This window comes from Trachurus trachurus (genome assembly GCF_905171665.1).
Source record: "Trachurus trachurus genome assembly, chromosome: 11".
In the NCBI taxonomy this organism is placed as follows: domain Eukaryota; kingdom Metazoa; phylum Chordata; class Actinopteri; order Carangiformes; family Carangidae; genus Trachurus; species Trachurus trachurus.
In genome coordinates, this window is record NC_139904.1 from 8,142,784 (window position 1) to 8,169,205 (window position 26,422).

The window sequence follows — 26,422 nt, forward strand, 5'->3', positions numbered from 1 at the left end:
CCCTGTCACTCCAAGCTTTCACAATAAGATGCTTTCATTGTAGATGAACAGACGCTGAAAGCTGGTTTAGGTCATTACAGCTACTCTGGTGTGACAGTAAGATGACAATCAACAGTATAATAAGTAATTTACTTGAAAGATATTCTTTTTAAAGTAAACTTTTTTGTAATAATTAAAGGATTCGACATGGGGACTAACATTAGTATTAGTGACAAACAATGGATTTTTCCTTATTGACCTTTAGTTACACAACTTTTTTGTAGTTTAAACTCATTTTAATTCCAGTTACAACATCTCATGGTTCAGTTCACCATCCATCAAACACTGGACCTTGATTTTTGATCCATCAACGACCTCAACAAGTTCTGTGGGGTTGAATTTGATCAGCACACACAGTCATTGCACTTTAAAGAGGCTTTGAACTTAACAACAGGCTTGATTTTGTTAAGAGCTCCAGATCCAAACAAACACACACACATCCAACACACCACATGATCTTATATATGCAAGTAAAAGAAAAGTAAAATTCAAGTGGTGTTTGTGTGTTTTTTATCACGGTTTGATTTTTTAATGATGATGATTAAATCTGTAATAAAGTTTGTAAACGTCATAAGTACTGTATCTAGTGAAGTTTTTTTTTTTTTTTAACATTATTGCTTTTTAAGTAACATGATTTTTTGTAAAGATTAGGTTTGGGGATAAAGGTGATGATGTAACCTGAACAAAACAAAACATCAAAGGAACAATATTAAAATAATAATAGAAGATTAGATGAAGTTCTCAGTCATTTCCTGGATGATTCAACGTGATATAATCAAAGACACTAAATATTTACAAAACAAAAGTTTCTGGTTTCATTCATGAAGAATAAACTGCACTGGGGTTTTTTTTAATAATGATTTTCATTATAGTCTCTGTTTTCCAGATTGATCAGGTTCAGTTATAGTGACTTTTATTTTAGTGACATTGATAAGAAGTGTGTTAACTTGTGACCAATCGTGTCGTTGTGTCAGCAGAGTCAGAGAGAAAGAGAAAGAAAGAAAGACAGGGAGAGAGCTGGAGGATGGGCGAGAAACTAAGACAGAGTATCCTCTCTCTCTCTCCAGTGTCTGTCATCGACTGTGGATTTAAAAGCTGCCAAGTCTCCACGTTCCTGAGGAGGAAAACAACTGTCAGAGGACACACACACACACACACACACACACACTGAGGGGTTTCTGCCAGGGAAACTCATCAATGAGTTGATTACTAATCCTCGGCATGATATCATATCCTAACTCTGTGTTTCTTCCATATGAACCTATTCATAATTCATCAAGATAATTATTTTGTCGTTAAACGGCCTTATGTTACTATGACATAATGACGATGACACTTGTTTGATCCCTGTCAGGGGTCAAAGGTCAGAAGTCATAATGATTCAGAAACAAATCAGCACAGTTGTTCATTATAAAACACATTTGTCTCAACTTGTGTCATGTGTGATGTTAAAATATTTCATCTGTTTGCAGCAGCAGGATAATGATGATGATGGGGATAGACTGTGTTTCTCCGCAGAGCTCTGTCGCCCCCTAAAGGAAAAGTCCACCTTAAAACATTAAAAAAAGACACTGGAGGGGGATCTTTAAAGTCATTTCAGGAAGAATAAATCCTTAAATATATTTTTTCAGTGATAACATTTTCATTTTGATTAATTCTGAACCAAAAACAGCTGATTATTAGATTAAGTTTAACTTAAAACACTTGATCAGAGATGAGCACATGACTGAGGCTCGGTCAGTTTATTAGATTTGTCCGTTACTTAAATGAAAGCAGTAAAACTACTGTATACAAGTTATAAAAATATCATGTTTATATATATCTACATATACAAACAGTATTTGAGGTTTGGTTTTATTGATTTATTTAATTCTTGCTGGCAGTGGTGCCAAAAAGGATCCACTGAAAAGTGTAGAATTTTATATTCAGGAAACGAAAAATTGACAATATAACCAAAAATATTTGAAAAACAAGACACAATAATAATAATAAAAAAAAAACTTTAAGAACAGCCCTTTAAAAAAAAAAAGCATATTCCTGCAAATGTAAGACTTCATGGCAGCAGAGGTATAAGAAAGCAGGTGATGCAGCAACATGCAGGTTGGCTGTAACTATTTAATACATTTTTATAAAATAAAATAAAAAGCTTTACACTTGATTTGACCTCAAATATTTTGGGATAAATATGGAAAATATTTGATGTAGGCTACTGAGCAAATTTTATAAAACAGTAACTGAAGCAAAGTGAAGCAGGTTAAAACGACAAGTTGTACAGTATCACATTTCACAGAAGAAAATCTGTGAAAAATCCCTGGGGCTCTGTTAGCCCCGCCCCAGAGTCTGTATGTTAATGAACTTAATGGACTTAGTTGTTTCAGAGGGTCACTGGTGGAGTCATGTGTGCCCCACAGGGTCACCTGAAGATGGGGGTGGGTGGGTTTACCAGCGGACTAAAGACTTGTTGTTCAGAGCCTCATTGTTTCAGGTGTGTGTTCAGGCTGCTCATTAACCTGCAGCGACATCATGTGACCACGACCGTTGTTTTTATGACTGAACTTTATCCTGCTCCTCCTCTCTGAGCTCCGGCCTTCAAAACCATCTGACCTCCAGGCGATCCCACCCAAACCCACCACTCCAACATGTTACAGATGATTAATGCCTTTGTGCTGTATTCAGCATTGTCTATTGCCGCTTTTATTTTGTTGACTTTCAGATGGAGGTGAGTGAACGGAGAAACGACAGGAGCTCTGGGTTTTTTACTTTATTATCTTTATCAAAGTCAACGTTTGGTTTCCTACAAACATAAAAGGCAGCAGTTCAAACAGCTCGTCTCATCAGGAGGGAATTACAAAGATCTATTTACACAGTTTAATCCATTTTAAATACAAAAAACAACAACAAAAAAAGACAAAAGCACTGTATGAATTATATTTACATTTCATGGTTCCCCCACAGACTGCATGCTGTCACACTCAGCTGTGTAAATGAAGATAAAACAAACAAACAAACAAACAAACATGTTGAAGCTGAAGACACTGAAATCTGATCGATCAGGTCGGTCGTTCTTAAAACTGCCTCTGAAACTGTATTCAAATTCAAGTCAAATTTCAGTATTATTATTTAGTTTTTCTACTGAAAGATAAAAGTCAAAAGGTTGTTATTTTACAATTAATATGATTACAGTTCACTCATAATGAACAAACAATTTGTTCTTTAAATAATAGAAAACTAATCAGCCTGTTTTCTTGGCTGTTGCATGAAGAAATTTGAAGACATTAGATTCATGAATCATAAAGTTAGGTACCAATTATTGATACCGAAAATTGATTAATTTAGTTATTTTCATACAATTTTGAAAATGTATTCCAGCATTTTTTTTGCACAAAAATTGTTTAATTTTGAAAATGTTAAGAATTTCTAGTTTTCTCTTCTCTTTATGATATAAAATGGAAAAATTGAGAAGAAATTGTGATTTCTCTGCACTAACTCAGATCAATATCCAAGAACCACCGACCTGATGAAAAACATCATCATCATTATTGCCCAAAAAACAGGATCATGTTGCAAAAACGCCATGTTAACTTTTTTTTTTTCCATCTTTGCATTTCTTTACACAAAAGTAACAAATTCATTCAATATAAAACAGAATAACAATAAAAAAAGGTAGCAATATTTTTCTCTTTTCCAGACATGAAGAGCAGCAGTGCAGCAGGACACACACACACACGACAATTAAAAAACACAAACACTCTTCAGCAGCTTTTCACCTTCATGTAATGATTGGATTTTGTTGTAGGTTTAACTGGATTAAAAAAACTGCCACATTTCACTTACTGAATCTTTAATTTCTATGAACAACAAATGTGAATGTTGAACTGGAAGTTTCCGCTCTTTGATTGTCAATCTTTGTTTTCGTTTTAAGTTTTGTTGAATAAAATCCCCCAAATCTTAAAGAGGCACTCCAACAAGCTCACTTACAGAACTCCCGATACGACTGGAGAAAAAAAAGTTGAAATGCCCTGACTTTCATCTCCACTTAACTGGTTCCTACATTTCCCATAATGCAATGTGTGTATCTTTTGCTAAACCATCCTCATCTGAGAAATACACATCTCCCATAATGCCTAAGTAATGGGAAATATCAAAACAGCCGCAAAACAGAATTGATAGATTCAGATGTGATGAAATGCTGCTGAAACTCTCTCTCACACACATACACAAAGTGGCAAAAACTCAAAAACAGGAGAAAAAAGTTTTTGGTCTGATGGAAAAAAAAAACACCATGTTCCAATTCAGAGGATTTTTTATATAAACTCCATTTTCAAAATAAAAGTATTCAGTCATCATGTCATCCAGTCAGAAAGGCTCAATTATCGTGTCTCATTTTGGCAGAAAAAAAAAAAATCTACTTTGTTTGACTTTTTTTTTTTTAATGAGGGACTGCAGCTTCCTACATGTTAATTCTGTACAATAAAAAAAAGCTACATTTTTATATTTCCATAAATATATTTAGTACCAGGACAGTGATCCTGAGGTTAAACTGTGAGCACAGGATGAATTAATGAATGTGGTTGGTCCAATGAACGAAAAAAAACTGTGAGCTTCATGAGGATCAAAAGTATTATTATTTTTTTAGTTTTTACTTTTAGTTGCGAAAAGACAAACAATAAAAAAATTATAAAAAGTCACAAAAACAAACAAAATATCTACAGAGTTATAACACTCATATTTTACAGCTATTAAATAATCCTCATTCAAAACACAAACATAATTTCCGTATTAAAAAAAACACACAAAAAAACAACAAGTATGAACCTGACGGACGCCGCGTGAAGCCGGATCTCAGTGACTCTGTCGAGTGGTTTCTGCTGCTGATCTCTGGATTTGTGGTTTATTGACGACAGATTAATGATCAACGTCGATATGAAAATAATCCAAATCAGATCTATTAGTGGATAAAGTAGTGACGCAATGTTAAAAGTGAATATCAGGTGATATATTTCTTGACTCAGGGACGGAGATCTCTTCAGGCGGCGGCCGTCAGTTTCTGATATCGAACGTGCAGACTACATTGTTCTGTGTAATCTGATTACAAAACAACACAAATATACAAACTCCACAGAAAACCACAGAGCGAGAGCGTTGGTAGCGTCGAGTGTTTGTGTGACTGTGTTTGTCCCCGTCGTCGGAGCTGCACGGTCACATCTGCTTCACATTTTTTTAGCTCCTGTGGTTTATTATTCTGTTTTATTGCTGATCTGCCCAAGGACAGAAAACAAGTGTAAGTGTGTTTGTGTGTGTGTGACAGTGTGACTGTGCAGCCCTGCAGCGCCCCCTGTCGGTCGACACGGAGCGCTGCCACTCAACTTCTACCTCAGCACCTCACATGAACCGCTCACTCACTCTACACTCCAACTGTACATATTTTTTATTTATATTTAAATATTAAAACGCAGCACTAATTCTAAGTGCAGTGTGCTGCTGTATCTGCATCTGACTTTAACTATTTTATCTTTTATCTTTTAGAAATATCTTCTTATATATTAGGATATTATCTTCTAAAGAGGCTCTTAGTTTTAGATTTTCCAGAGAGGAGTTAGTGACAGTAACAAGGTGTGGATGGGGCCGAGACAGTATTGGCTGATTTAATCTCTCGGGATGCGTCTCGCAGAGGTTTTTAGTCCAGAACAACCTGCAGGACGTTTTGTCGTCCATGCGGAGAGACGAGGAGAAACCGGCTGGAGGGATCGATCGTCAGCTGGTTCCTTCCTCTCACGTTAATCTCCATGTTTTCTGTTCGCCTCTTTTGTCTACCATCCTCTCCTCCTCCTCACACCCCTTCTGATTGGCTGATGAAATATCCAGCTGTCCGTCGGCGTGCGGGTAAGGGTTGCCTCGGAGATGGAGAGGAGGCGGGGGAGGAGGACGGAGAAGAAGGGGAGGAGGACGGGTGATGCTGGTGGTGGCGTCCTCGGAGCGAGGTGTGGTTGCCGTGGTGGTGGTGGTGGTGGTGGTTCGGGTTGTGGTGGGAGGAGGGAGGAGGCGGCGGAGGGTCGCGGAGAGACGGCGGGACAGCGGAGGACTTGATGGGGACGATCCGGGTGTCCATGACCTCACAGTCGACCTGCATCATCATCTCGTAGCCCTGAGAGGAGTTGTACAGACTCTCTGAGGACGGAGAGAGAAAACAGTGTTAAAAAGGATACTTATTGTAAAGCATAAGAGCTGTATGGTGGCCCCTAAGGACAATACACCTTCAATAAAGGTCCCACAAATGTTGTGACATTGCAGAAGCTTATCGAAACAATGCCACAGCAAATGCATGCGGTCATCAAAGCTAAAGGCGGTCGAATGAAATGTTAGAGTGTGTGACTTTTTCAGGCAGTGCAGATTTCCATGTGTGTTTTTTACAGGTCTACCTGGTTCAATATTAATATTGTTTAAGTGTCAAAGCTTCAGTCCACAGAGAAATGCACACAGCCTGAAAAAAAGGAGCTTAAAAACCAGCCGTAAGGATTTCTGTAACTTTGTGATCACAACAAAGCAGTCACCAGGCCCCGCCCACCTGGATGCTATTACTCATGCATCTATTACTCATAACGTTTTGGTTTGGAGTGTTTTACCTGAAATCTGCTAAAAAAAATTTTTTTTAAAATCAGGCTTTAAATAACGGAAAACTAATCAGTCTGTTTTCTTGGTCCATGTTTGTATTTTTGACTGTTGCATGAAGAAATTTGAAGACATCAGACTCATGAATCATAAAGTTTGGTACTGATTGACAAAAAAAAAAGAAGATTAATTTAGTTATTTTCATATAATTTTGAAAATGTATTCCAGCATTTTTTTAAACAAAAATGTGAAGAATTTTTAGCTTTCTCTGTCTTTATGATATAAAACTTAACAATGTAGAAGAATTTGGGAAATTGTGATGAACATTCATTCACAACAAATGATTTTAATTTTAATCAGGCTCAGAGCCTCCTCTCTTCTGATTGGCTGATGGATTTCTTTCCTATCTGATTAAAATTATTCCTGTGTTCAGAAATGAGGAAACATTCTATTTAACAACAGTGACAGAGGAGTTACACGTCCGGAGGAACTCACCGTTGACAGACATGGCCGGCATCACCAGAGACATTTTGGGTCTGCTGGTCTTATTGTGGCTGATGGCCGGTAACAGCAGGTGGTCCTGAGGAGGGAAACACACGAGACGTTCTGGATCAACTACCTCACATCAAAGTCACTTCCTGTATTTTCACAACGACCTACAGGATGTCTGACCTGCATTCAGCTGAATCTGTGCAATTGTTTTTAACAGAAATCACACATTCACTAAAACAAAAGTCCGAAAGTATGAATTAGACGTGGGGCTGAGTCACCGCTCATCTGTTCGTACCCGTCTGAAGGAGACGACGTAGAACGTGTCCTCTCTGCGGTCGATGGCGTCCAGGAAGTCGCTGTACGTGACCTCAGGACCAGGAAGCACCTGCAGCTGACTGCAGAGACAAAGAAGGAGCAAGTTCAGACAAACAAAACTTACTTCATTTGGCACGTAACACTGCTACAGTACGTTTATAAATTCTGCATTCCACCTGTTAAATGTAAGTAAATAAGAGACTCTGAACATGTAGGAATATTTAAATAAGTTGTCAGAGAAGTCACAAATCCCCACTTTACTCTGGGCTTCATGTTTTCAGTTTTTTCTTGTAAAAAAATTGTTTTACTCATGATTTTAGTTTCATTTTTCACTATATATTTTCAGTTTCACAAAAATTTGCCTTTTTCTAAGACACCTGCCGAAAAACATCTTCATTCATGCAACAAGTCACAGGGTGCTGTACCTCTCTATGGAGGGATGAGCCTGGATGGGCAGATATCTGGAGAAGTTGGTCTTCCTCAGCTGAGCTTTCTGCTGCAGAGCAACACGACAGGAAAACAATCACTCAATCAATTAATGATTCATATACAAATCTGATGAGTTTATTTTGACAGAAAAAAAACAAAAATAAGTGGTGGATGTTTTTGAACCTGGGCGATCTTGGCCTTCTTAGCGATCTTTGGTTTCCCTCCAGACTTCTTCCTGTCGATCTGGTGTCGGTGAACCCAGCCTCTGAGCTCGTCTGCCAGCCTGAAAAACCAGAAGCAGGTCCGGTTAGTCAGCTTTTAGCAGCAGGTAAAGGTCAAAATGAGACATACTGTATACACTGATGACACAGTTGATTTAAAAACTAACAAACAAAATATACTACTACTACTACTACTACTACTACTACTACTACTACTTTTTGTGCATTTACTGGTTATTATTTATATATCATTACAAACATTCAGACTGATGCAGAACTAACTTTCTATGATCTGTTTCGAGCTCCAGCTGCCATGTTTTATAGCTTTAGATTCACCTGAGAATAATTCAGGTTTGAAATGGGTTTGAAAAGCTTTCTGTGTATAAATTAACGTGTGTTTATATGAGCTGAATAAAATTAAAAGAATCTGAAGGAGGATGAGGAGGAGATGAAGAAAGGTCAGAGAACAGACCGATCAGCTGCAGCTTCAAGTGTTTGACCGACCTGAGGGACTCGGAGCGGTTGAACTGCCTGCAGTCTGAGGAGGTGAAATAACGATCGATGTCCTGGAGAACCAGGTCCTTCATATCGCTGAAGACATCACTCAGGTTCCTGCAACACACACACACACACACACACACACACACACAACAGGTTGAATTTAGTGTTCATGGTTCTATTCAAAGCCTTTTCTTTCTAATTACCAGGTGTTTGTTCCACATATTTCTCTCTGAGACTGTTAAGGTGTGTGACTTCTATACTGGAGAACCTGCTTTGTTAGACATTTCTCCGTAACTGCTCTGTAACAGATGATGATGATGAAAGAGTCTTTCTCAGTAGATATCTGTAAGAAAGGTGACCTGAAACCAGCTCATCCTGCTGATCAGAGCTGCAGGAGGAAGTTTGGGCTGTTCTTCGCTTCGCCTCAACTGAGACGTAGAATCTAGACACCGAGTATCGCAGTAGATTTACTTTGGTGGACAGACGCCCTGACATTGTTCTGTGAGGGACCTCGATAAACTGCCCCGGTCCAGGTGTTGTGGAGTCTGAACATTAGAAACTTGAAGGAGGATTCGCTACAGGACTGTTACTCTAGTCTGGATTATCTTTAGCCGGCTGAGTGTGTTAATCAGTGATGAAAACACCACAGTGGTTATTATTATTTGTTGCCCCAGTTGAATGACAAATGTGTGAAACACATTTGCTCCATTTGTAGAAAGATTCTGGGGTAACACTTTACAATAAGGGTCCCTTAATTAACGTTAGTTAGTACATTATTAAGCATTAATTAACTGTTTACAGATATATTAACAATCATTATTATGTATTACTTAGGATTAGGAAACACATTAATTAATGTAGCCTACTGAATACAGTAAGCAGTTAATTAATGTTTACTACTCAAAGTTAGTTAATCAATTATTAAGTAATAATAAAAGTTGAATAATGTAAAGTTATCATTATGTATGCATTACTCAGCATTAATGAACACATTAGTTTATATATTCATGCTTAATAATGTATTAACTAACGTAAATTAAAGGACCCTTATTGTAAAGTGTTACAGATTCTGGTCCAGTTTCTTTAAAGCTGCTCAGATGAACAATGTTCATGTTCAGTCCAGCGTGAATGATAAGATCTCCTGACCTGAAGTGATACGAGTCGTATCTCTCTGCGTCTCCTCCGTCCTCCTCCGTCTCCGTCCTGTCCTCCACTCTGCTCGGAGGCTGAGCGGCCTCCTGCTGCTGCTGCTGCTGCTGCTGCTGCTGCTGCTGCTCGATCTCCAGCAGCCGTCGTCCAGTGTATGACATCACGCTGTCCTGCAGACCCGTCGACAGCTTCTTGTCTGTGATGCTGCAGGGATGAGGACGGTTTCAACAGCGTCAAATTAAACTGATCGAGAATCAGTATCGGCAGCAGAGACAGAATCTGTTTAGACGTTTTAAAACTCTTCAGAAATGTCCCCAATCACAAAGCTACATGCAAATCAATAAACTTAATTCATGTGGGGGAAAAAAAAAATTAAAGGTCCCTTATTGTCCCGTAAAGTAGAATTTCCATATATGTTTTTAATTACAAAATGTGAAACTACACCTACATGATTTTGTTTCTGTGGACAAAACATAGTGAAAGTGTAAAGAAGTATAAATGTTGTCTCTCTTCTAAACACCAGAAGGAAAAGGTGGTTTACCCATTAGGGCGGAATATCCTTTTAACTTGAGTGAACCTTTTTAACTGAGTATGAGTGAGTGTTTTCTTATATACATTATTTATTAGACTTGTGCATAATGTTATTTATTATGCTATGTGTATTTGTATAAACTGCCCCACTGGGGACAAATAAAGGCATTGATTGATTGCATTTCGTCACACAGTCTGTTTTGTGTATTCTCTTTCTATCAATCAGACACAAAATGTAAAAACTGAAAAAATAAAGTTAGATAATCATGTAAAAGTAGAAGAGATGTTCAGTGTGACGGTTTACCTGACGGGTCCGAAGCTGAAGGTCATGAACAACAGGACGGCCATGACGCAAACGGCTCTCTTGTTATTCGCCGAGTCACTTCCCTGAGAGAGAAAAGCACAACAACACTGAGTCAGTTTATCTGTCCAGTAAATAATACTTTAAATATGTAAATATAAATATGAAAACAATAAACAATAACTGGCATCATCTCCGTTCCTATTTAAATCATGTTTTTAAACCTCTGTGGTTTTGTGAGACAAAATAGCTGCAGGTTATTTTAATCCAACACGCTCTTGTTCTAATTTGCTCCCTTATCAAATAACAGCTGACACATGACTGTAGTCGGTGTATGAATCCCTCTTTGACACAGTCGCTGTCATTTTCTAACAGGTTTTACAGGTTTGAACACACGTTCCACTGTTCATGTGGTTTTAATTCCTGCAGCTCAGCCTGTTGTTCATTTCACTGACTCCTCATCCCTCTGTGGCGGCGGCGTCTCCACAGGGAAATCTGCTGCTTCTTTACTGTAATCACACATCTCCCTTCATTTCAGAGGACAGGGTCCGTGTAACCTGGTGTTTATACATTTATTCACTCACCCATGAAATACCTCCCCTTTTATAATTAACATTTAAATAGAATATAATCTGCCTGCATTATAATTATGTAGTTATTTTAGATTTTTTTTGTGATGTATCTTCCTTTTATGGTTTAATGTTGTTGTCTCTTGTTTTGTTTGGTCTGCAGATAAAATCTAGATATTTTATAAATAATAAAATAAGATCCAGAGAAAAGATGGATGCTAGAGACGAGTGATACCTGGAAGAAGAAGAAGGAGGAGGAGGAGGAGGAGAAGAAGAAGCAGGAGGGGGAGGAGGAGGAGGAGGAGGAGAAGGAGGAGGAGGAGGTGGAGAAGGAGAAGAAGCAGGAGGAAGAGGAAGAGGAAGAGGAAGAGGAGGAGAATAAGAAGAAGCAGGAGGAGAAGGAGGAGGAAGAAGGGAAGGAGGAGGGGAATAAGAAGGAGGAGGAGGAGGAGAAGAAGAGCCCTTTGTTGACATTGTTTTTCTTTGGATGATTGATACAAATCTGGGGTGGCTGAGTCCTCCTTCTTCTTCTTCTTCGGACTCTTTTAGTTTTTATTTTGTATTCCTGTATTTTAATGTTATTTTAGTGTTATGTATTTTAATCTGCACCACAACCATTTTATTGTTAAGCACCTTGTAACTTTGTTTTGAAAGGTGCTCTACAAATAAAATTATTATTATTCTTCTTCTTATTCTTCTATTGTCTCACCTCCTTCCCGGCCAGTCTCTCCCTCAGCGCCTGGTTCTCCCTGCGGAGCCGTTCGTTCTCCTGCTGCGCCTCCCGGAGCTGAGCCTCCAGGTTCTGCAGGTACTCCTTCTTCTTCTTCCTCGACTGGCACGCCGACTCCCGGTTCTTTATCATCCTCTGCTGCCGCTTCAGCACCTTCATCTGCACCAACAGGAGGAGGAGGAGGAGGAGGAGGAGGAGGAAGAATGTTATGGAAGAGAGGTTTTGCAAAATCAATGAGCCAGACGAGGTTGAGATAAAAATATAAAATTAACAGAAAGAAGAGGAGGAGGATGTTGAAACAGTGCAACAGCAGAGGGATTAAAGAGACAAGACAGAGGAGGAGAGAGAGAATGGAAACAAAACAAAACAAAACAAAACTTCAGCATATGTATGATGTAATCCCACAGCCTGAGGGAGTTCACATATCACAGAAGTTACATAATGTGTCAAACGAAGTGCTGAGCTCAGGTCTGGTGTTATAAAACCTCACGCTCTCCTCTCACACATGCAGGAGCAGTTTGTGGGCGTCTTTTGACAAACAGTGTTGAGTCTGTGTGAGTCTGTGTGAGTCGGTGCTTTCAGGCCTACTCACGTCGATATCGTTGGAGTTGTTGCCGGGTAAAGACGGGGTCGCCGGGACGATGGGCTTGCTGGCGGGCGGGGCCGTGGTGGGGCTGGAGCAGTGCTGGGGGATGCTGGGAGAGACCGGCTCCATTTTGACGATGGCCGGAGCCGAGCCGAGACAGACGGACTGAGACAGGACGACTGCAGGAGACGAGAGACGAGAGACAGAAGGTCTTCACTGATCTGATACTGCAGGTGGGACAGGTCTAGCTGCACCAACGCTGCTAAAGCACTTGGGTCAAACTATTTTTAGTTGAGTTGAGTACTTTTATTTGTCAGAATCTCTTCTGAATTTTTTCTTGCGTCCGAAACAAAAAACATTACAAAATATAACACAATGTCACACCAAACAAACATCAAACAACATATCACATCAGGCAATAACAAAAACATTAGAAAAATATAACAAAATATCAGACATGTGACGTGCTACATAGATAGATAGATAGATAGATAGATAGATAGATAGATAGATAGATAAATACTTTATTAATCCCGAAGGAAATTCATCTGTCAGCTGCTCCAAACATTCCAAAAGAAAGCACTCAGCTAAAGTAGACAGATGTAGCAATAATAAAAGAATAATAGCATCCAAGTGGATGCAGTGCCTACAAGTCCCGACGCTAACAGCTATCCAGGCCCTAACAAACCCAACTGATTCAACATTTTCACAGACTGAGGAATAAAATAGTTCTTCAGTCTATTTAAAGGGATAGTTCACCCTAGAATGATATTTCGCTCATTATCTACTCACCCTCATGTTGACTAAGGGCTGGAAGAATTATCAGAGTCCACCGTCCCTTCTCTTAGTTACAGGGGGTCTCGGCGTAGCAGTGAATTTCAATGCAACGGTTGCAAAGGGACACCGGAGCTCTTCGTAAAAAAACACACACAAAAAAACATCCAAATACCTCCATGATGCTCGTATGTAATGTCCGTCTTGTGCTGAAGCCCCAAATTACGTAATTGTCCCGAAAAAAATTAAATAAGTCTATATTTTAAGCTTGTTTGTAGCGGAAGCTTCTCGTCTTCTTCTTCTTCTCCTCTTCGCAGTAACCGCAATGACGCCGGTGCAAATCACGCGATATTTGGACGGACCAGGAAGAGGAGAAGAAGAAGAAGACGAGAAGCTTCCGCTACAAACAAGCTTAAAATATAGACTTATTTAATTTTTTTCGGGACAATTACGCAATTTGGGGCTTCAGCACAAGACGGACATTACATACGAGCATCATGGAGGTATTTGGATGTTTTTTTGTGTGTGTTTTTTTACGAAGAGCTCCGGTGTCCCTTTGCAACCGTTGCATTGAAATTCACTGCTACGCCGAGACCCCCTGTAACTAAGAGAAGGGACGGTGGACTCTGATAATTCTTCCAGCCCTTAGTCAACATGAGGGTGAGTAGATAATGAGCGAAATATCATTCTAGGGTGAACTATCCCTTTAATCTAGCTCTGTATCTCCTGTTGGATGGCAGCAACTGGTATTCTTCAAATAAAACACGTGTCCGGTCGGACAAAATACTGTCTGCCAGGGACAGCATATGTCTAGTGTATGCAGCTCTAAAAATTGGCTCAAGTGTTTGGCCTACAGTCTTTGAGCAGATGCTTAACGGTCTCCCCAGTCGAGCTTTACGTTGCACTGAGAGACAACTATACCATGCACTGACTCCAGACTGCAGAACACTAAGAACAATAGATTGACAGAACAATAACAGAATAGGCTTAAAAGACTTTAGTCTCCTAAGGAAATAAATACGTTGCTGTATTTTACTACAAATATAATCAATGTGTGCGCTCCATGATAGAGCAGCGTCCACATGGATGCCTAAATAGAAAAGACTTGTTCGATGTTTGTGTTATTGATAGTGACAGATGTAGGATATGAGTTCTCTGGAAGACGAAAAATGAATTATCTTGTCTTCTTTGCATTGATAATAAGTGAGTTCTCCTCTAGCTCAGCAGGGCTTAGTCTGCCAGATTTGTTTTGGTTTTTATTCGTCTGTACAAGTAGTAACAAGCCCAAACTCTCTCTTCTCTTACCGGGTCTGCTCTGGTCCATGGAGGGGAGGCCCTGCAGGATGAGGGTCTTGGCCGGTGCCGGGGTCTGGGGGACAGGTAGCGCGGTGACGCACACGGGTCTGGGCTGGATGGGAGGTTTAGTGCTCAGGATGGTGTTGGCCTTTAGTGTGGGACCTGGCAGGACTGGAGGAGGAGAAGGAGAAGAAGAAGAAGAGCGGTCACTTACACTGCAGCCGCCACCCGTCCTCATTCAGCGTCGCATCAGGTCTGACGGTCACAGTCACACGCTTGAGTTATTTGAGCTTAAACAAATGAGCTTTTCCATTTAAATCATTTGAATGACACAAAGACAAACAGCTGTGGTTCCTAGTGGAGCTTCCTCACACAAACACAATCTCTCTACCAGACTACATGTGACATGAGTCCAGGTCTGAGCTGCTGTGACAACACATATCCTCATCTATTTGGATCGTCATCAGCCGCCACCACTCAGGATGTTTACATTTGACAGTTGAGAAAAATGAATTTTGGCCTTAATCCGACTATAACAGTACAACTGAAGTGCAGGTAAACGCGTTCTCCAAATTCTACTAAAACACCCAGATAATGCGACTGGAAGTTTTCTGGTGTGTGTGTCCGTCTAAATCTGACTGAAAGTGGACAATGCATGTGCGCATGTTTCACAACAGTAGAGACGGCACAAAGTGGAGCAGAGAAGCCGCCCGGACCCGGCCAGAAAACAAAGCACCTGGGCTGATGCGTCAGCGCAGATTCAGTGCATTTCACACACACTGCAACCAGCGAGAAGATGTGTTTTATTAAAAGAAAAAAAGGAGGGAAGGAAGCCCGACCTGACCCGAGTCATTTGTATAGCCTTTATTTTCAGTCCGGAGCGGCGCATTTGGTCGGCAACTGTAGTTGAGAACTCAAAGTTGTTTGTTTCCAGTTATTTACTACATGACAGAAACATCAACTGAACAGAATGGGGGAAAAAATCAATTCATGGAAGAATCGTGATTCTTATCCTCTACGATTCTGGATCGATTCATACATTTCAAAAATCGTACAGAGTGTTGCAGCAATCTGTGTTGTTAAACTACAGTAGTTAAGTTGCTGCAAACAACTCTTGCTGCTGAACTGATTAGATTAAAATGCTCTATTCAATGTCTGTGACATATCGCCACTTATGTTGAGGAGGAGGACACTGTCAATTATTCGATTTTCTCTGTTGCATGTGAACTAGGACAAGGACAGAACTCTGACAAGACACTTAAAATCGAGTTGTGAGCAGAGCTTGATTCAGCTGTGCATGTAAACGTAGTGAGTGAGGCAGCAGTCGATCCTCCGTCGGCAGCGAACATTACGTCATAATGCAAATACAAAGGTGTCATCAAAGTCTGAGGTGAAAAAAATATGAACAATCCATCAAGAGGGGCTCCCACACCAGATGGGACATGATCCCTGCGTTGTGTTCAGGGTCTGCCCCGAGGTCTCTGCACAGAATAGTGACTGAGAGGATTTGCTTTCAGCTCTCACGTCAACTTTCAGCCCCGTGGGAGAGAAAGTCTTATCGTTTCTCTCTGGATCGTCCCTATGTTTTCCACCCCCGCCCTCCACAACAGGTCTGAAAATCCAGTTGAACCTGCCAAAAAAAACTTTCTTTGTGGGTCCCAGCAGTTCATCTCTGCTGCAACCACCCTATCTTCTCTGTCAGTGACAGTAACAGGAAGTTACTGCACCCCACCCCCACACAGTACGTTTACATGACACTTGAAAAAAAACACATTTTTGCCTTAGTCTAACTATAACTGGACAACTGAAGTGCATGTAAACGCGCCCACTATGTTCTCCAGCTCTGATAAAGACACCCCGATACTGTGACTGGATATCAATCTTCTTCAATGCATATGTGCATGCTCCACAACAGTAGAGGCGGCACAAAGTGGAGCAGAGAAGCCGCCCGGACCCGGCCAAGTAAAGAAAAAGCGCAGTGCATTTCACACAGCGCAACCAGCGAGAGGGTGTGTTTTATAAAAAAAAGCCTGTGGACCGTCATTTGTATCCTATACTGAGCTCGAACCCGGCCCAGACCGGAGAGTCTGGTCTGGGACTGAATTTGAGAATTTATTAAGCTTATTAAGTTGTTTTTGACAGAAAAGTCAACAGGACGGGGCCGTATTAACCCCCTGAAACGACGCATATCGCCGCCTGAGGAGGAGGACACCTTCAGTTATTCAATTTTCACTGTTGCATGTAAACTGGGACAAGGACAGAAGTCCGATTAGACGCCAAAATCGAGCTGTGAGCATCGCTCGATTAAGCTGTGCATGTGAACGTACTGTGCAGCCTTTAAAAGAGAAACCATTAATCCTATTGGTCACTGTCCTGGCAGCACCAGCGTACCTGCGCCCGGCGTCTGTAATCCACTGATGACGGCAGGAATCTGTGTCGTCAGCGGCGTCTGGAGCTGCGTCTGTGTCAGAGAGGGTACCGGGGTCTGCTGTGGGGGCACGGCCGTCGTCGCCACGGTTACTTCCATGGCCCCCAGCGGAGGCGATAGCACGTCTCCGTACATGTAGGGAGGAGTCGGAGGGTTTTCGCCTTTGACTGTGATCTGGTCGGGAGAAGGAAACTCAGTGAGCGACGTCAGCGGGAATAATTAAAATCTAATAAACTAAACAATTTCTCACAGAATAATGAGTTTTAATGATGATTTTCACACTTTTACTGTCTGTTTAACGCTCTTCAGTCAAGATGGAGGGTTATTTTAGGTCACCAGGCAGATTAAGCAACTATGCAGAACATGTGGCTGAAAATGAAAGTAGCACTAAAAGGCCACAGATCGAAGGACAACTTCAGCAGCGAGGACGTGGCACGATAAGATAAATCAACCACCACCGCCTGCCCCCCCCCCCCTCCCCCCCTCCCCCCCCCCCCCACACACACACACTCCCTCGCTGCAGTTCTTGGTGTTTGAACACACACCTGAGGGTCCGGTGACGACATGGAGCAGTCGGAGCTGAGTGACGACGCAGGAGAGAGAGGCTCCGCTTTCACCTGAAACACTGCACACAGACAAGCAGGCCAAAGTTAAACAGAGGAACAAAAATAAACACTGACAACTGTTTAACTGCTGATCGTTACGGGTGATTCAAACTTACACATCTCCACCGGTAACGGCTGAGTTATCGTCATTTCGTTTTTTATCACCGGAGCATCGCCTTCAGAGGAAAAACACAATCAGACACACAGTCAGAGGTGATTTAAAGTGAGAAATGGTTAAAATTCAGAGTATTTAAATGACCAAACAGCTGAGATATGAGCAATAAAAAATGAAACACTGTCTCTTTAAGAGATTTGCTCTTGTCTGGGCACAGCCCCAATAACAGTGATTTGTTTTATTAGCATTAGCATAATGATATCATATTTTTTTTAAACAAAGAGACTGACTCTTATAATAAACACCAACTATCTGACTTTTCTTGTCTAACAGCAGCAGTAACAGAAACAGGAAGTCGTCTCCACGGCCACCGACTGTCTTGACTTCCCGCCAGAAGTTTTAATGGGGAAGGAAAGTGTAACATGCTTGTAAAAAGCTAACGAGTTAAATGAGGCTTTGCTTTCGCTCTGCTGTTATTGAAGCTCCCAATTAGTCAAAACAGCAAGATCTTAACAGCACTGGAGGCGGCTCGTCTTTAAAGTTAACCTTTGGGCAGGATAAAAGTTTATGCAGTACAATAAAACGCTGGGCTGGGAGGTTCGTTAATGCATCTGCAATTAGCCTCGGCTTATTAAAGAACCAGTGTGATGATAATCTAATCTTCTCCATTATGAGACCTAAACCAGCACCAGTGGTCTCCTACTAACAAGTGTGATGCATCTCCTTCCAGAAACTATTAAAAACACATCAGTGCTGCAAACACACACACACAGTAGTTTATTCTGACTCACGTACACATACACCATCCTGCTGCTACAAATACTCACTGCAGCACCAAATGTGGATTAATCCGCCGTGGAAAGTAGTCCCTATTATCACTGTGATATTACTCTAATGTTTGTTACATGTTTGCTACACTAACATATTGTCAGTTTGTTTCTTTTTGCAGACTTGTTTCGTCGTTATCATACAAAAGATGTTTATAAAATGTATGTGTGTGCTACTTGTTGTCAGTGTAGCTATTTTAATTTCTTTTCTGCTTTAATTGTGTAACGGTGCATGCACATGACTCTGATTTTCCCGACAGACTCCCTCCGTCCTGTGTGGATAAAGTGTCTCTTGTCTCAGGGTCGTTTTTTAATTCGCAGCACTAAAAAAAAACAGCAGCAGAGGTTGGTTTAAGGTTTAAGATTCCCAACCCGGCCCGTACGTACTTGTGAGCAGGTTTTTGTCGTCACTGCGTTGCCACGGCGACGTGGGGTTGTCAGGATCGAGGGTGAGCACAAGGTCGTTGTCGAACTGTGAGAAGGTGGAAAAAGAAGAAGTGAGAGGGAGGGAAGGGGAGAGAGAAAGAAGGAGGGAGGGGGAGGAAGAAGAGGATGAAAAATTAGGCCAAACAACTGCTGGATTTGTGTTTGTGTGTGTCTGTGCGTGTGTGTGTGTCACTCATCCAACCGGCAGACAATTAGCCTGATTATCCTCTGACCCATCATCTGTACCTACTGATGGATGAGAATATGAATACGTCCAGTTACACAGCTGACTCAGCATCCAGAAACCAACAAGGACTTGGTTTCTCTGAATGTTTTAACCTGAAATATGTATGTATATTTATTCAAATCACTCAGAAAACCAGTCAGCCAATCAGAACGGAGTCAGATCACCAATAAATAACAGCCAACACATCCTGGTTAACTAGCTTCCTTAATAAATAACAAGGAGATTCTTTCATCTTTCCCACGAGTGGTTTGTCCTGCTGTTACAACCAGAGGAAAAGTCACAATGTTTTATATTATACAGATTTATCCTCTGTACGGTGGCCATAGTGGGACATTCAGACCCCACACAGCCAGATTCAACATCCCTGAGGCAGCATACAGCCTGACGACGTGAAGATTTGAGAACTTGTAGCCTAAAGAACAACCTGATTGTGGTGTGACCAGCACGTTTCAGCTGGCGGCCGCGTCTTCAGGCCGATCATAAAACAAGAACAAACCGTCCCTTTGTGAATGTGTTATTTGAAGACCACAAGCTACACAAATTGTCTGGTTTCACAACTTGTTGTTGAAGCTCTGGCTGCACAAACCAACTGAGAAGTTGTGAACTTGCAGCTAAGTTTAGACGAGTTGATAGCACGGACAAGAAAAGACGAGAATCAAACATCGGCCACGAGGACGCTTTGCAAGGGACTCTCCACAGATCATAAAAGAGGAACAAACTCCTCACTTCATGTTGCACTGGAAGCTCAGAGTGATCACAATAGAGTGGATTACACAAATGCTGTTTATAGGCTTAAATGATATGTTTTCATGTCAAGAGTTTGACCGTTTATTGCGCCATTGTTCAGTTAAACGCTGTTGAGGAAACACAATAAGAAAGGCAACATGTTATGTCGTGTCGTCACGTCATCACCCTTTCCCTCCCTTCCCTCTCCATCCACAGTGATTCAACTCTCCACATGCCCCGACTTATAATGATTTCCTCCTCTTTTTATGTCTCATCCTCCTGCCCTTGGAAAAAGGCGATAAGTGGAGCAGAGAGATCGATGTCTGTTGCAGAGTTCAAGTGCGGGTGGTGACATATCATTCGCGTCGAGAGCAGCGAAGAGCTGTAGTCCACAAAGCCGCTCACACAAAACCTAACATTATCGAAATTATTCACGCTAAATTGTCGTCTTCTTTGCATAAAAAATATCGTTAAATATCACAAACAACATGTGAAATCCATAGCACAATTCAAACAGGACCAGAAAATAATTTTAATTCAATCTACCCATTGAATCTCATTGATCATTTTTCTCTTTTGAGGACGCACGTACTGGAAACAGAAGGGCGGTACTTTGCCACTCTATGGCATCGTGCATGTATGGTGCTACAACACGTACACGAAACCATCCTGCTCTCAGACAACTTGGTACTTGTTACTTCCCCCTAGTCAAGATATTGGATATAAACATCCACCGACACATTCAGATGCTTCAACTGTGATGAAAACTTCCACTGACAGACAAATTAAGTAAACAGCTTCTCCTGAGTCGAGTTACTTTTTGACTTTTCCTGCAAACCCTAATGAACCGTGACCTGTTCGAAGGTGGAGTGAGTGTGTGTGTGTGTGTGTGTGTGTGTTGGTCCGAGCATCAGTTACACTCTCTCAGCCTCCCAGGCAGAAACCAGAGCTGATCTGAGAGCGACAAAGCGGCAAACCAACGCTTTCATTTTGTGTCCGTACCAGCGTGTCGTATTTCAACCCTCCTCGGCCGAAGTCTGCGTCCTCTCCCTCCTCCATGCTGTCACACTGGTACAGGCAGGCATCTGAGGAGGACACACACACACACAGGACAAAGACAGTTTAAACATGTGAGCAGGGACCAAACACAGCAGAGTGTGACCTTAAAGAGGAACTATTCAGGATGTTTTAGCTTAACAGTGCTACATTTTTACCTGAATTAAACAGCTTTGGAGTTGTAATGGTTTAATAAATGACCCGTAACTTGTTATGACAGAGAATGGAGGCTCTCTGCCTTCAACGTAGTGTCTCTTAGCTGAAAAACAACTTTGCAAGATCGGTGCCGCCGCCCCGGTGTCCCAGCTCTTGTCACAGCGTTTTGACACAAACGCGCCCCGTAACCCAAATTTTTAAGTATATTTTTTAGGCTTTTTATTGCCTTTAATCGACAGCACAGTCGAGAGAGAGACAGGAAATGGGGAGGCAGAAGAGAGGGGGAATGACATGCAGGACAGGGCTGCTCGAACCGGGGCTGCCTGCAATGAGGACTGTAGCCTGAGCCTCAACCCATAATTTCTTGTTTATGACAGATAAGACTACACAAATACACGACGTTGTAACATCGTATATGATATAACATTATTTACGGCTCTATTGATTGATTTTTCACCAGCGCCGTTGAAAACAAATGCACATGGCCGAGAGGAGGATTAGCAAAACAGCAGAAAAGCGGCCAGACTTGCATAGTTTCCCTTTAAATCACATAAATCATAAAAAGTATGCGACAGGTTAGAAAAATGTCACTCAAGCTCCATCTCCGACAATGCAAGTCAGTCAAAAACACGTTCATCAGGTTTTTTAAGTCACTCACGCACACACGGACACAGAAAATTGTTTTCATTATAAACTGTAAAAGGTGAATTTCAGGCACCGTGGTGAAATGTCTGCTGTCTGAAACCGATACTAAAAGCAGAAACACACCATCACCATATTTGGCTGCTTGTATGTGATAATAAATGTTCATTTTCTGTTAACAGATTAAACGATGAATTGACTGTGCTGCTCCTACGCCCCCCACCCTCCCCCCCGGGGGCTGAGGGGCCACTGCCAACCACTAAACACTCATACCATGACACCAGCTTCCTGTCACACACCAGCACAGATACACAGATATAAACACACACACACACACAACAACCTCAGCGACAAACCTGTGACTTGTACCAGGCTGCTGATGGATACAACTACTCCTATCACTATGTCGTCTATTTATACCCTCAAAGTTATTATTAGGATTTGTCTTATCTACATTTCTTTTGGGTGAAATGAGGTTGATATTAACGTCACGGAAGTTCTGCAACCAACAGATGTTTTAATAAATATTATAAGTTGTTTTTTTTTGTTTTGCCTGTTTGGTCTTTTATTTGTTGCTTTTATTCTGACTGTACACGTGCTTCCTATTAAAAAAGACTGATGATGTGCACAAATGCACAATAACCTCATTGACACAGATGCTCTACTTTTCAGATGAATCATGAAGCATTAATGTCGATAAAAAGATAAAAGTCACAGCTTCTGCTTCATAACTTTCAAGATAAAACTGTGGCGTTAGGATTTTAGACAGATCATCATCAGTTGTCTCCTCTAAGTTCATCCAGTTCAAAACATTAGAGATTTATTGAACCGATACTGATGAGATGATCAAGTTAAATGAATATTATTCTCACTACAATGTTTTCTTCAGCTCTGCAGAATGTCCACAGTTTAGGTTTGATGGTTAATTATCAGCATCAGTGTCAGGAAAAAAATCGCTATTTAACTAATTCCTTTGATTCTGTGAGCGTTTGAGTGTATGACAACACTGCACTTCACTCAGCTTGACACCTGTTTTGATTTATAGACTTGGTTTTATGTCTTTATTATTGTACTTCTTTGTATTTTGCAATCTGTATATGGGGAGAGTGGTGATAAATCCCACCTTGAACCTTGTAATTCTCCCTTGTTAAAGCACTGAGGCACCATGGGAGTCACACAGCACATGTCTCATTATTCCATACAGCATGCTTATGTATTAGCTACACTGTGTTAAATGCACATATGTAGCTTTTAAATCATGTTGTTGTGCTGGTATTCCCCCTCTCTCACTGCTATAACCCTGTATAAAAAGTCTAATCTGAATAGAGAGGAAACCAACACGCTGACTGGTTGTAACCGTGACCCTGCGGGCCATCATTTCCCATCATGCCTTGCTCATGTTTTGATGGAGGTGCACTGCACGCAACACGAATCTGGACTTTGAAACTGGAACAAACAGGCCACACCGAGGCCATTTACTGAGGCGAGGCTCTGTCAGAGAGCAGGTGTGTATCGAAGCTGCAAGTTGTTGTTTTTTTATCAGTTCATTATTTGCTCTGCACACAAAATTCATTCTCACATTTCCGTTCTGCGGATGATAAGACACGGACATGGTTCAGTGCATTATGGTATAATCACATGATGTTAAACCAGGGGTGAAATACATGCAAAGAAAATAATGTTGCAATCCTTTTGGCAGATATTGTGATAATGATATGACAAGGTACAGTTTTAGTTGCAATGGTCTTTTTTGCATTTCAGATCTGAAAATGTAATTTTTGGTGGGACTTGAATTTAAATTTACTAGTAGTTCACTCAAAGGTTAATTTATCAAACTTCTTTTTAATCGTTCCTGGAGTTTTCTGTCATTTGTTGTTGGTTTTGACGATAGTGAAAACATACCCAGCCTTGTCCTTCATGGACCAGTTAGAAAAACAAAACAAAACAACCTTGTTTAATGATGTTTTTCACAATGTGTGAATGTCTGTTATGTGTTTTGACTCCAGTGCTTTGGCTCTTGCTGCTCCATTGACCCACTTTCCTCACAAGGATCATTAAAGTTTCATCTAATCTGATCTAATCGAGTTTATTGCCCGACTGCAGACGACCAACAACGGAGCAATTAAACACCTTAGTGAACCAATCGCAGCAGGTGGTTTATCAAACCTACGTCAATGTTCGCTGTCACAAACCAATTTAATTTGAAAACTTTCCCAAGTGGCTCATTCAACATTCAGCTGATTGGTGTTTGTGGTTAATTTCGTACTGTTTGTCTCTGTCTGAACCCAGTGAGTGTAAATGAATGTGTCAGCTTTAGACTTACTTCCTCTTTGCCAGATAAAATGGCTCAGAGATCGGAGCACGTGTCTGCAGGCCTGGGTTACAATCTCTATGGTTACAATTCAATATGATCAGTTATTAGTTATATTTTATATATAACACATTCTTGTTGTCATGGTCACATATATAATATGTGGCATTTCATTTCCACTTAGTGCAATTTCTGTCTTTTTTCCCCCTTTGTGACTTATTAGTTCTGCATTTTTTTATTTGAGTTAGCTTCATGGCTTATATTGTTAATATGCGTACACACATGATGCCATGATTTATTTTTGCTAGATCCAGAAACCAACCAACACTTCAGTTTTTAAAATGATTAGCTGATTAATAGATTGGTTGATTAACAAACTTATAATAAAGTTATTTTTCACACAAAAAAGTACCTGCTGCTTTTCCCAGTTTACTGTGATAGTTAAGTCAGTGATGGTCATTTGTTGTCACACATTTCTGACTCTTTATACCCTGATTAATCAGTCAGTAATAACTGATGACAAACTGTTGGTTGCAGCCTCATGATGAAATAATGCTCCCACTAAAAGCACTAAAAGCTCTACTTAACTAATCATGTCTTCAAAGATTTTGACACTGTCTGACCAGGTTAAGGACAGAGCATGGAGGACGGGTGATCTGTGCAATCATGTTGTGTTAAATTCATTAAAAATAAGCAAATTTGGTACAACCAACTTATACAGAGACTAGCCTACACATATAAACTTTGGGGGTCTTGGGCAGTCGCTTCCTCAGCTACTGAAGGTGATCTGATTTGTTTTGCTCTGTGTTTGGATGATGCAATTTGGTTTCATTTTAAGCATACATCCCAGAACTGAGAGCAGTTCTGGGATGTATGTATGGATTCATTCATTTGTAAATATACAATTTAGAGTGATAATAATTGTGATTTCACCTTTTATTCAGCTGCAGTAATAACCTATAATTCTCTAACGAGATTCGACTGTAAACATAAGTGACTGAGATTAGGTAGGCTAATCGATGATAAATTAATCGTTAGTTGCAGCTCATCAAATCCACCAAGTTATGTTAGAGGCCATTTTAACCAGAAACATGTTAACACAGGAAGATAAAATGCAAAGTGAAAGGAGGAGGAGGAGGGGGAGACGTGGTTGTATTAATGTGTGATCACGCGTCCACCCACTGTGTTAAAGATAAACTGACATATCCGGTGGAAACAGACACACACACGAATATAAATACACCAAACCCCCCATCCACTGTACCGTAACGCACATTTCACGTGCAAATCAACACATTAACACGAAATAAACGCGCAAAAGTGAGCGAAAATACGGAGAAATAAAGGTGAAGCCGAACCATACGCGACGATACCACCCGAATGCCGCGTCGCTCACATTGAGATTACATTGGGTCGCGCCGCGAAGGCGATCCCTTCGCTGCGCTAAGCATGCTGGGATACATGACGGCGCGGCCCAATGTAATCTCAATGTGAGCGACGCGGCATTCGGCGAAGTCGTCGCGCACAGTCGACGGCTTCACCTAGTGTTTTATAACCTCCCTGCCCCCGGTTGCCTCGCCTCCATCCACGCTCTCGTTATCACAGCCCGGCTCTGCTCTGCTGTAGCGGCTTGAATATCAGTTTAATTTCCACTTCTGGAGGATTTAAATGTTTACTCACCCCAGTCTTCGTTGGTCAGGAGGTTATCAGCGAAGAACCGGCTGTCCAACTCTGATAGTAATTCCGTGCTCATCGCCACAAAGGCGGCGGCGGTGTGTTTGAAGACTCGGATAGCGACGTGATAACGGCGAACACAGACCGAATACCGCTACTATCTTACGCATTAAGAGAGCTTTCCGATACTAGGCAAAGATTTCCATTTATTATTCAAATTACGAAGGCTTCCCCTTGACGCAAAAGGTGATATTTGTAGGCAGTTAGTGTTCCCCACAAGGATTTATCCGGTCTCCCCTTCTTGCTTCGCATATGACAGACAAGGAAACGTTTTTCCCCAGAACGTCACCGCCCACTTGCACCGAGCAGCCAATGAGAGTAAAGCTGGCGTGACAGACAAGAGGATGAGCCAATGAGATCAGTCAGGGACTCTGTCGTCGGGGAGAGGGTTTTAAAGATGATTCAGCCCAATCCAACGGTCGCAATCTGATTGACGTGCATTTGACCAATCAAAATGAGGGAACCGCAGCGTCGTTTTTCATTGACAAATACACTGGCCAATCACAGTTTGGCAAGGCGAAGAAAAAAAATATTTTGCTGAAAATCACGTTGATTCGAGCATTAGAAAATAAAGCAATGTTTTTGTCGTCCTTTACGCAAAAATTAA

At 41.1% G+C, this 26,422-nt stretch overlaps 1 protein-coding gene across 2 annotated transcripts; it reads right to left on the bottom strand.

Moving 5' to 3' along the window:
* Positions 1-3,516: 3,516 nt before the first annotated feature.
* On the bottom strand, positions 3,517-26,077 carry atf6b (activating transcription factor 6 beta). Of its 2 annotated transcripts, none has more exons than XM_083982243.1 (17): positions 25,762-26,077; positions 20,919-21,001; positions 18,905-18,989; positions 17,692-17,751; positions 17,516-17,595; positions 16,934-17,144; positions 14,552-14,713; positions 12,479-12,651; positions 11,866-12,045; positions 10,591-10,673; positions 9,753-9,959; positions 8,610-8,717; positions 8,068-8,167; positions 7,881-7,948; positions 7,436-7,535; positions 7,144-7,228; positions 3,517-6,207 (listed from the first exon to the last, which is right to left on the bottom strand). In XM_083982243.1, the coding sequence occupies exons 1-17, from the start codon at positions 25,832-25,834 to the stop codon at positions 5,870-5,872; spliced, it is 2,196 nt and encodes a 731-aa protein (XP_083838369.1). In that variant the 5' UTR covers positions 25,835-26,077; the 3' UTR covers positions 3,517-5,869. The 2 variants fall into 2 exon arrangements, with proteins under 2 accessions (XP_083838369.1, XP_083838368.1); XM_083982242.1 differs by having other exon boundaries at positions 7,881-7,951.
* Positions 26,078-26,422: the final 345 nt, after the last annotated feature.

Bases quoted from the DNA above. Each gene is read 5' to 3' on its own strand.
- atf6b (XM_083982242.1), bottom strand. From the start codon at position 25,834: ATGAGCACGGAATTACTATCAGAGTTGGACAGCCGGTTCTTCGCTGAT. The intron at 17,596-17,691 runs GTAAGTTTGAAT...GTCTGTGTGCAG, and splicing joins GCCGTTACCGGTGGAGATGT to TGTTTCAGGTGAAAGCGGAG. The intron at 8,168-8,609 runs GTCGGTCAAACA...CTGGTTTTTCAG, and splicing joins AACCGCTCCGAGTCCCTCAG to GCTGGCAGACGAGCTCAGAG.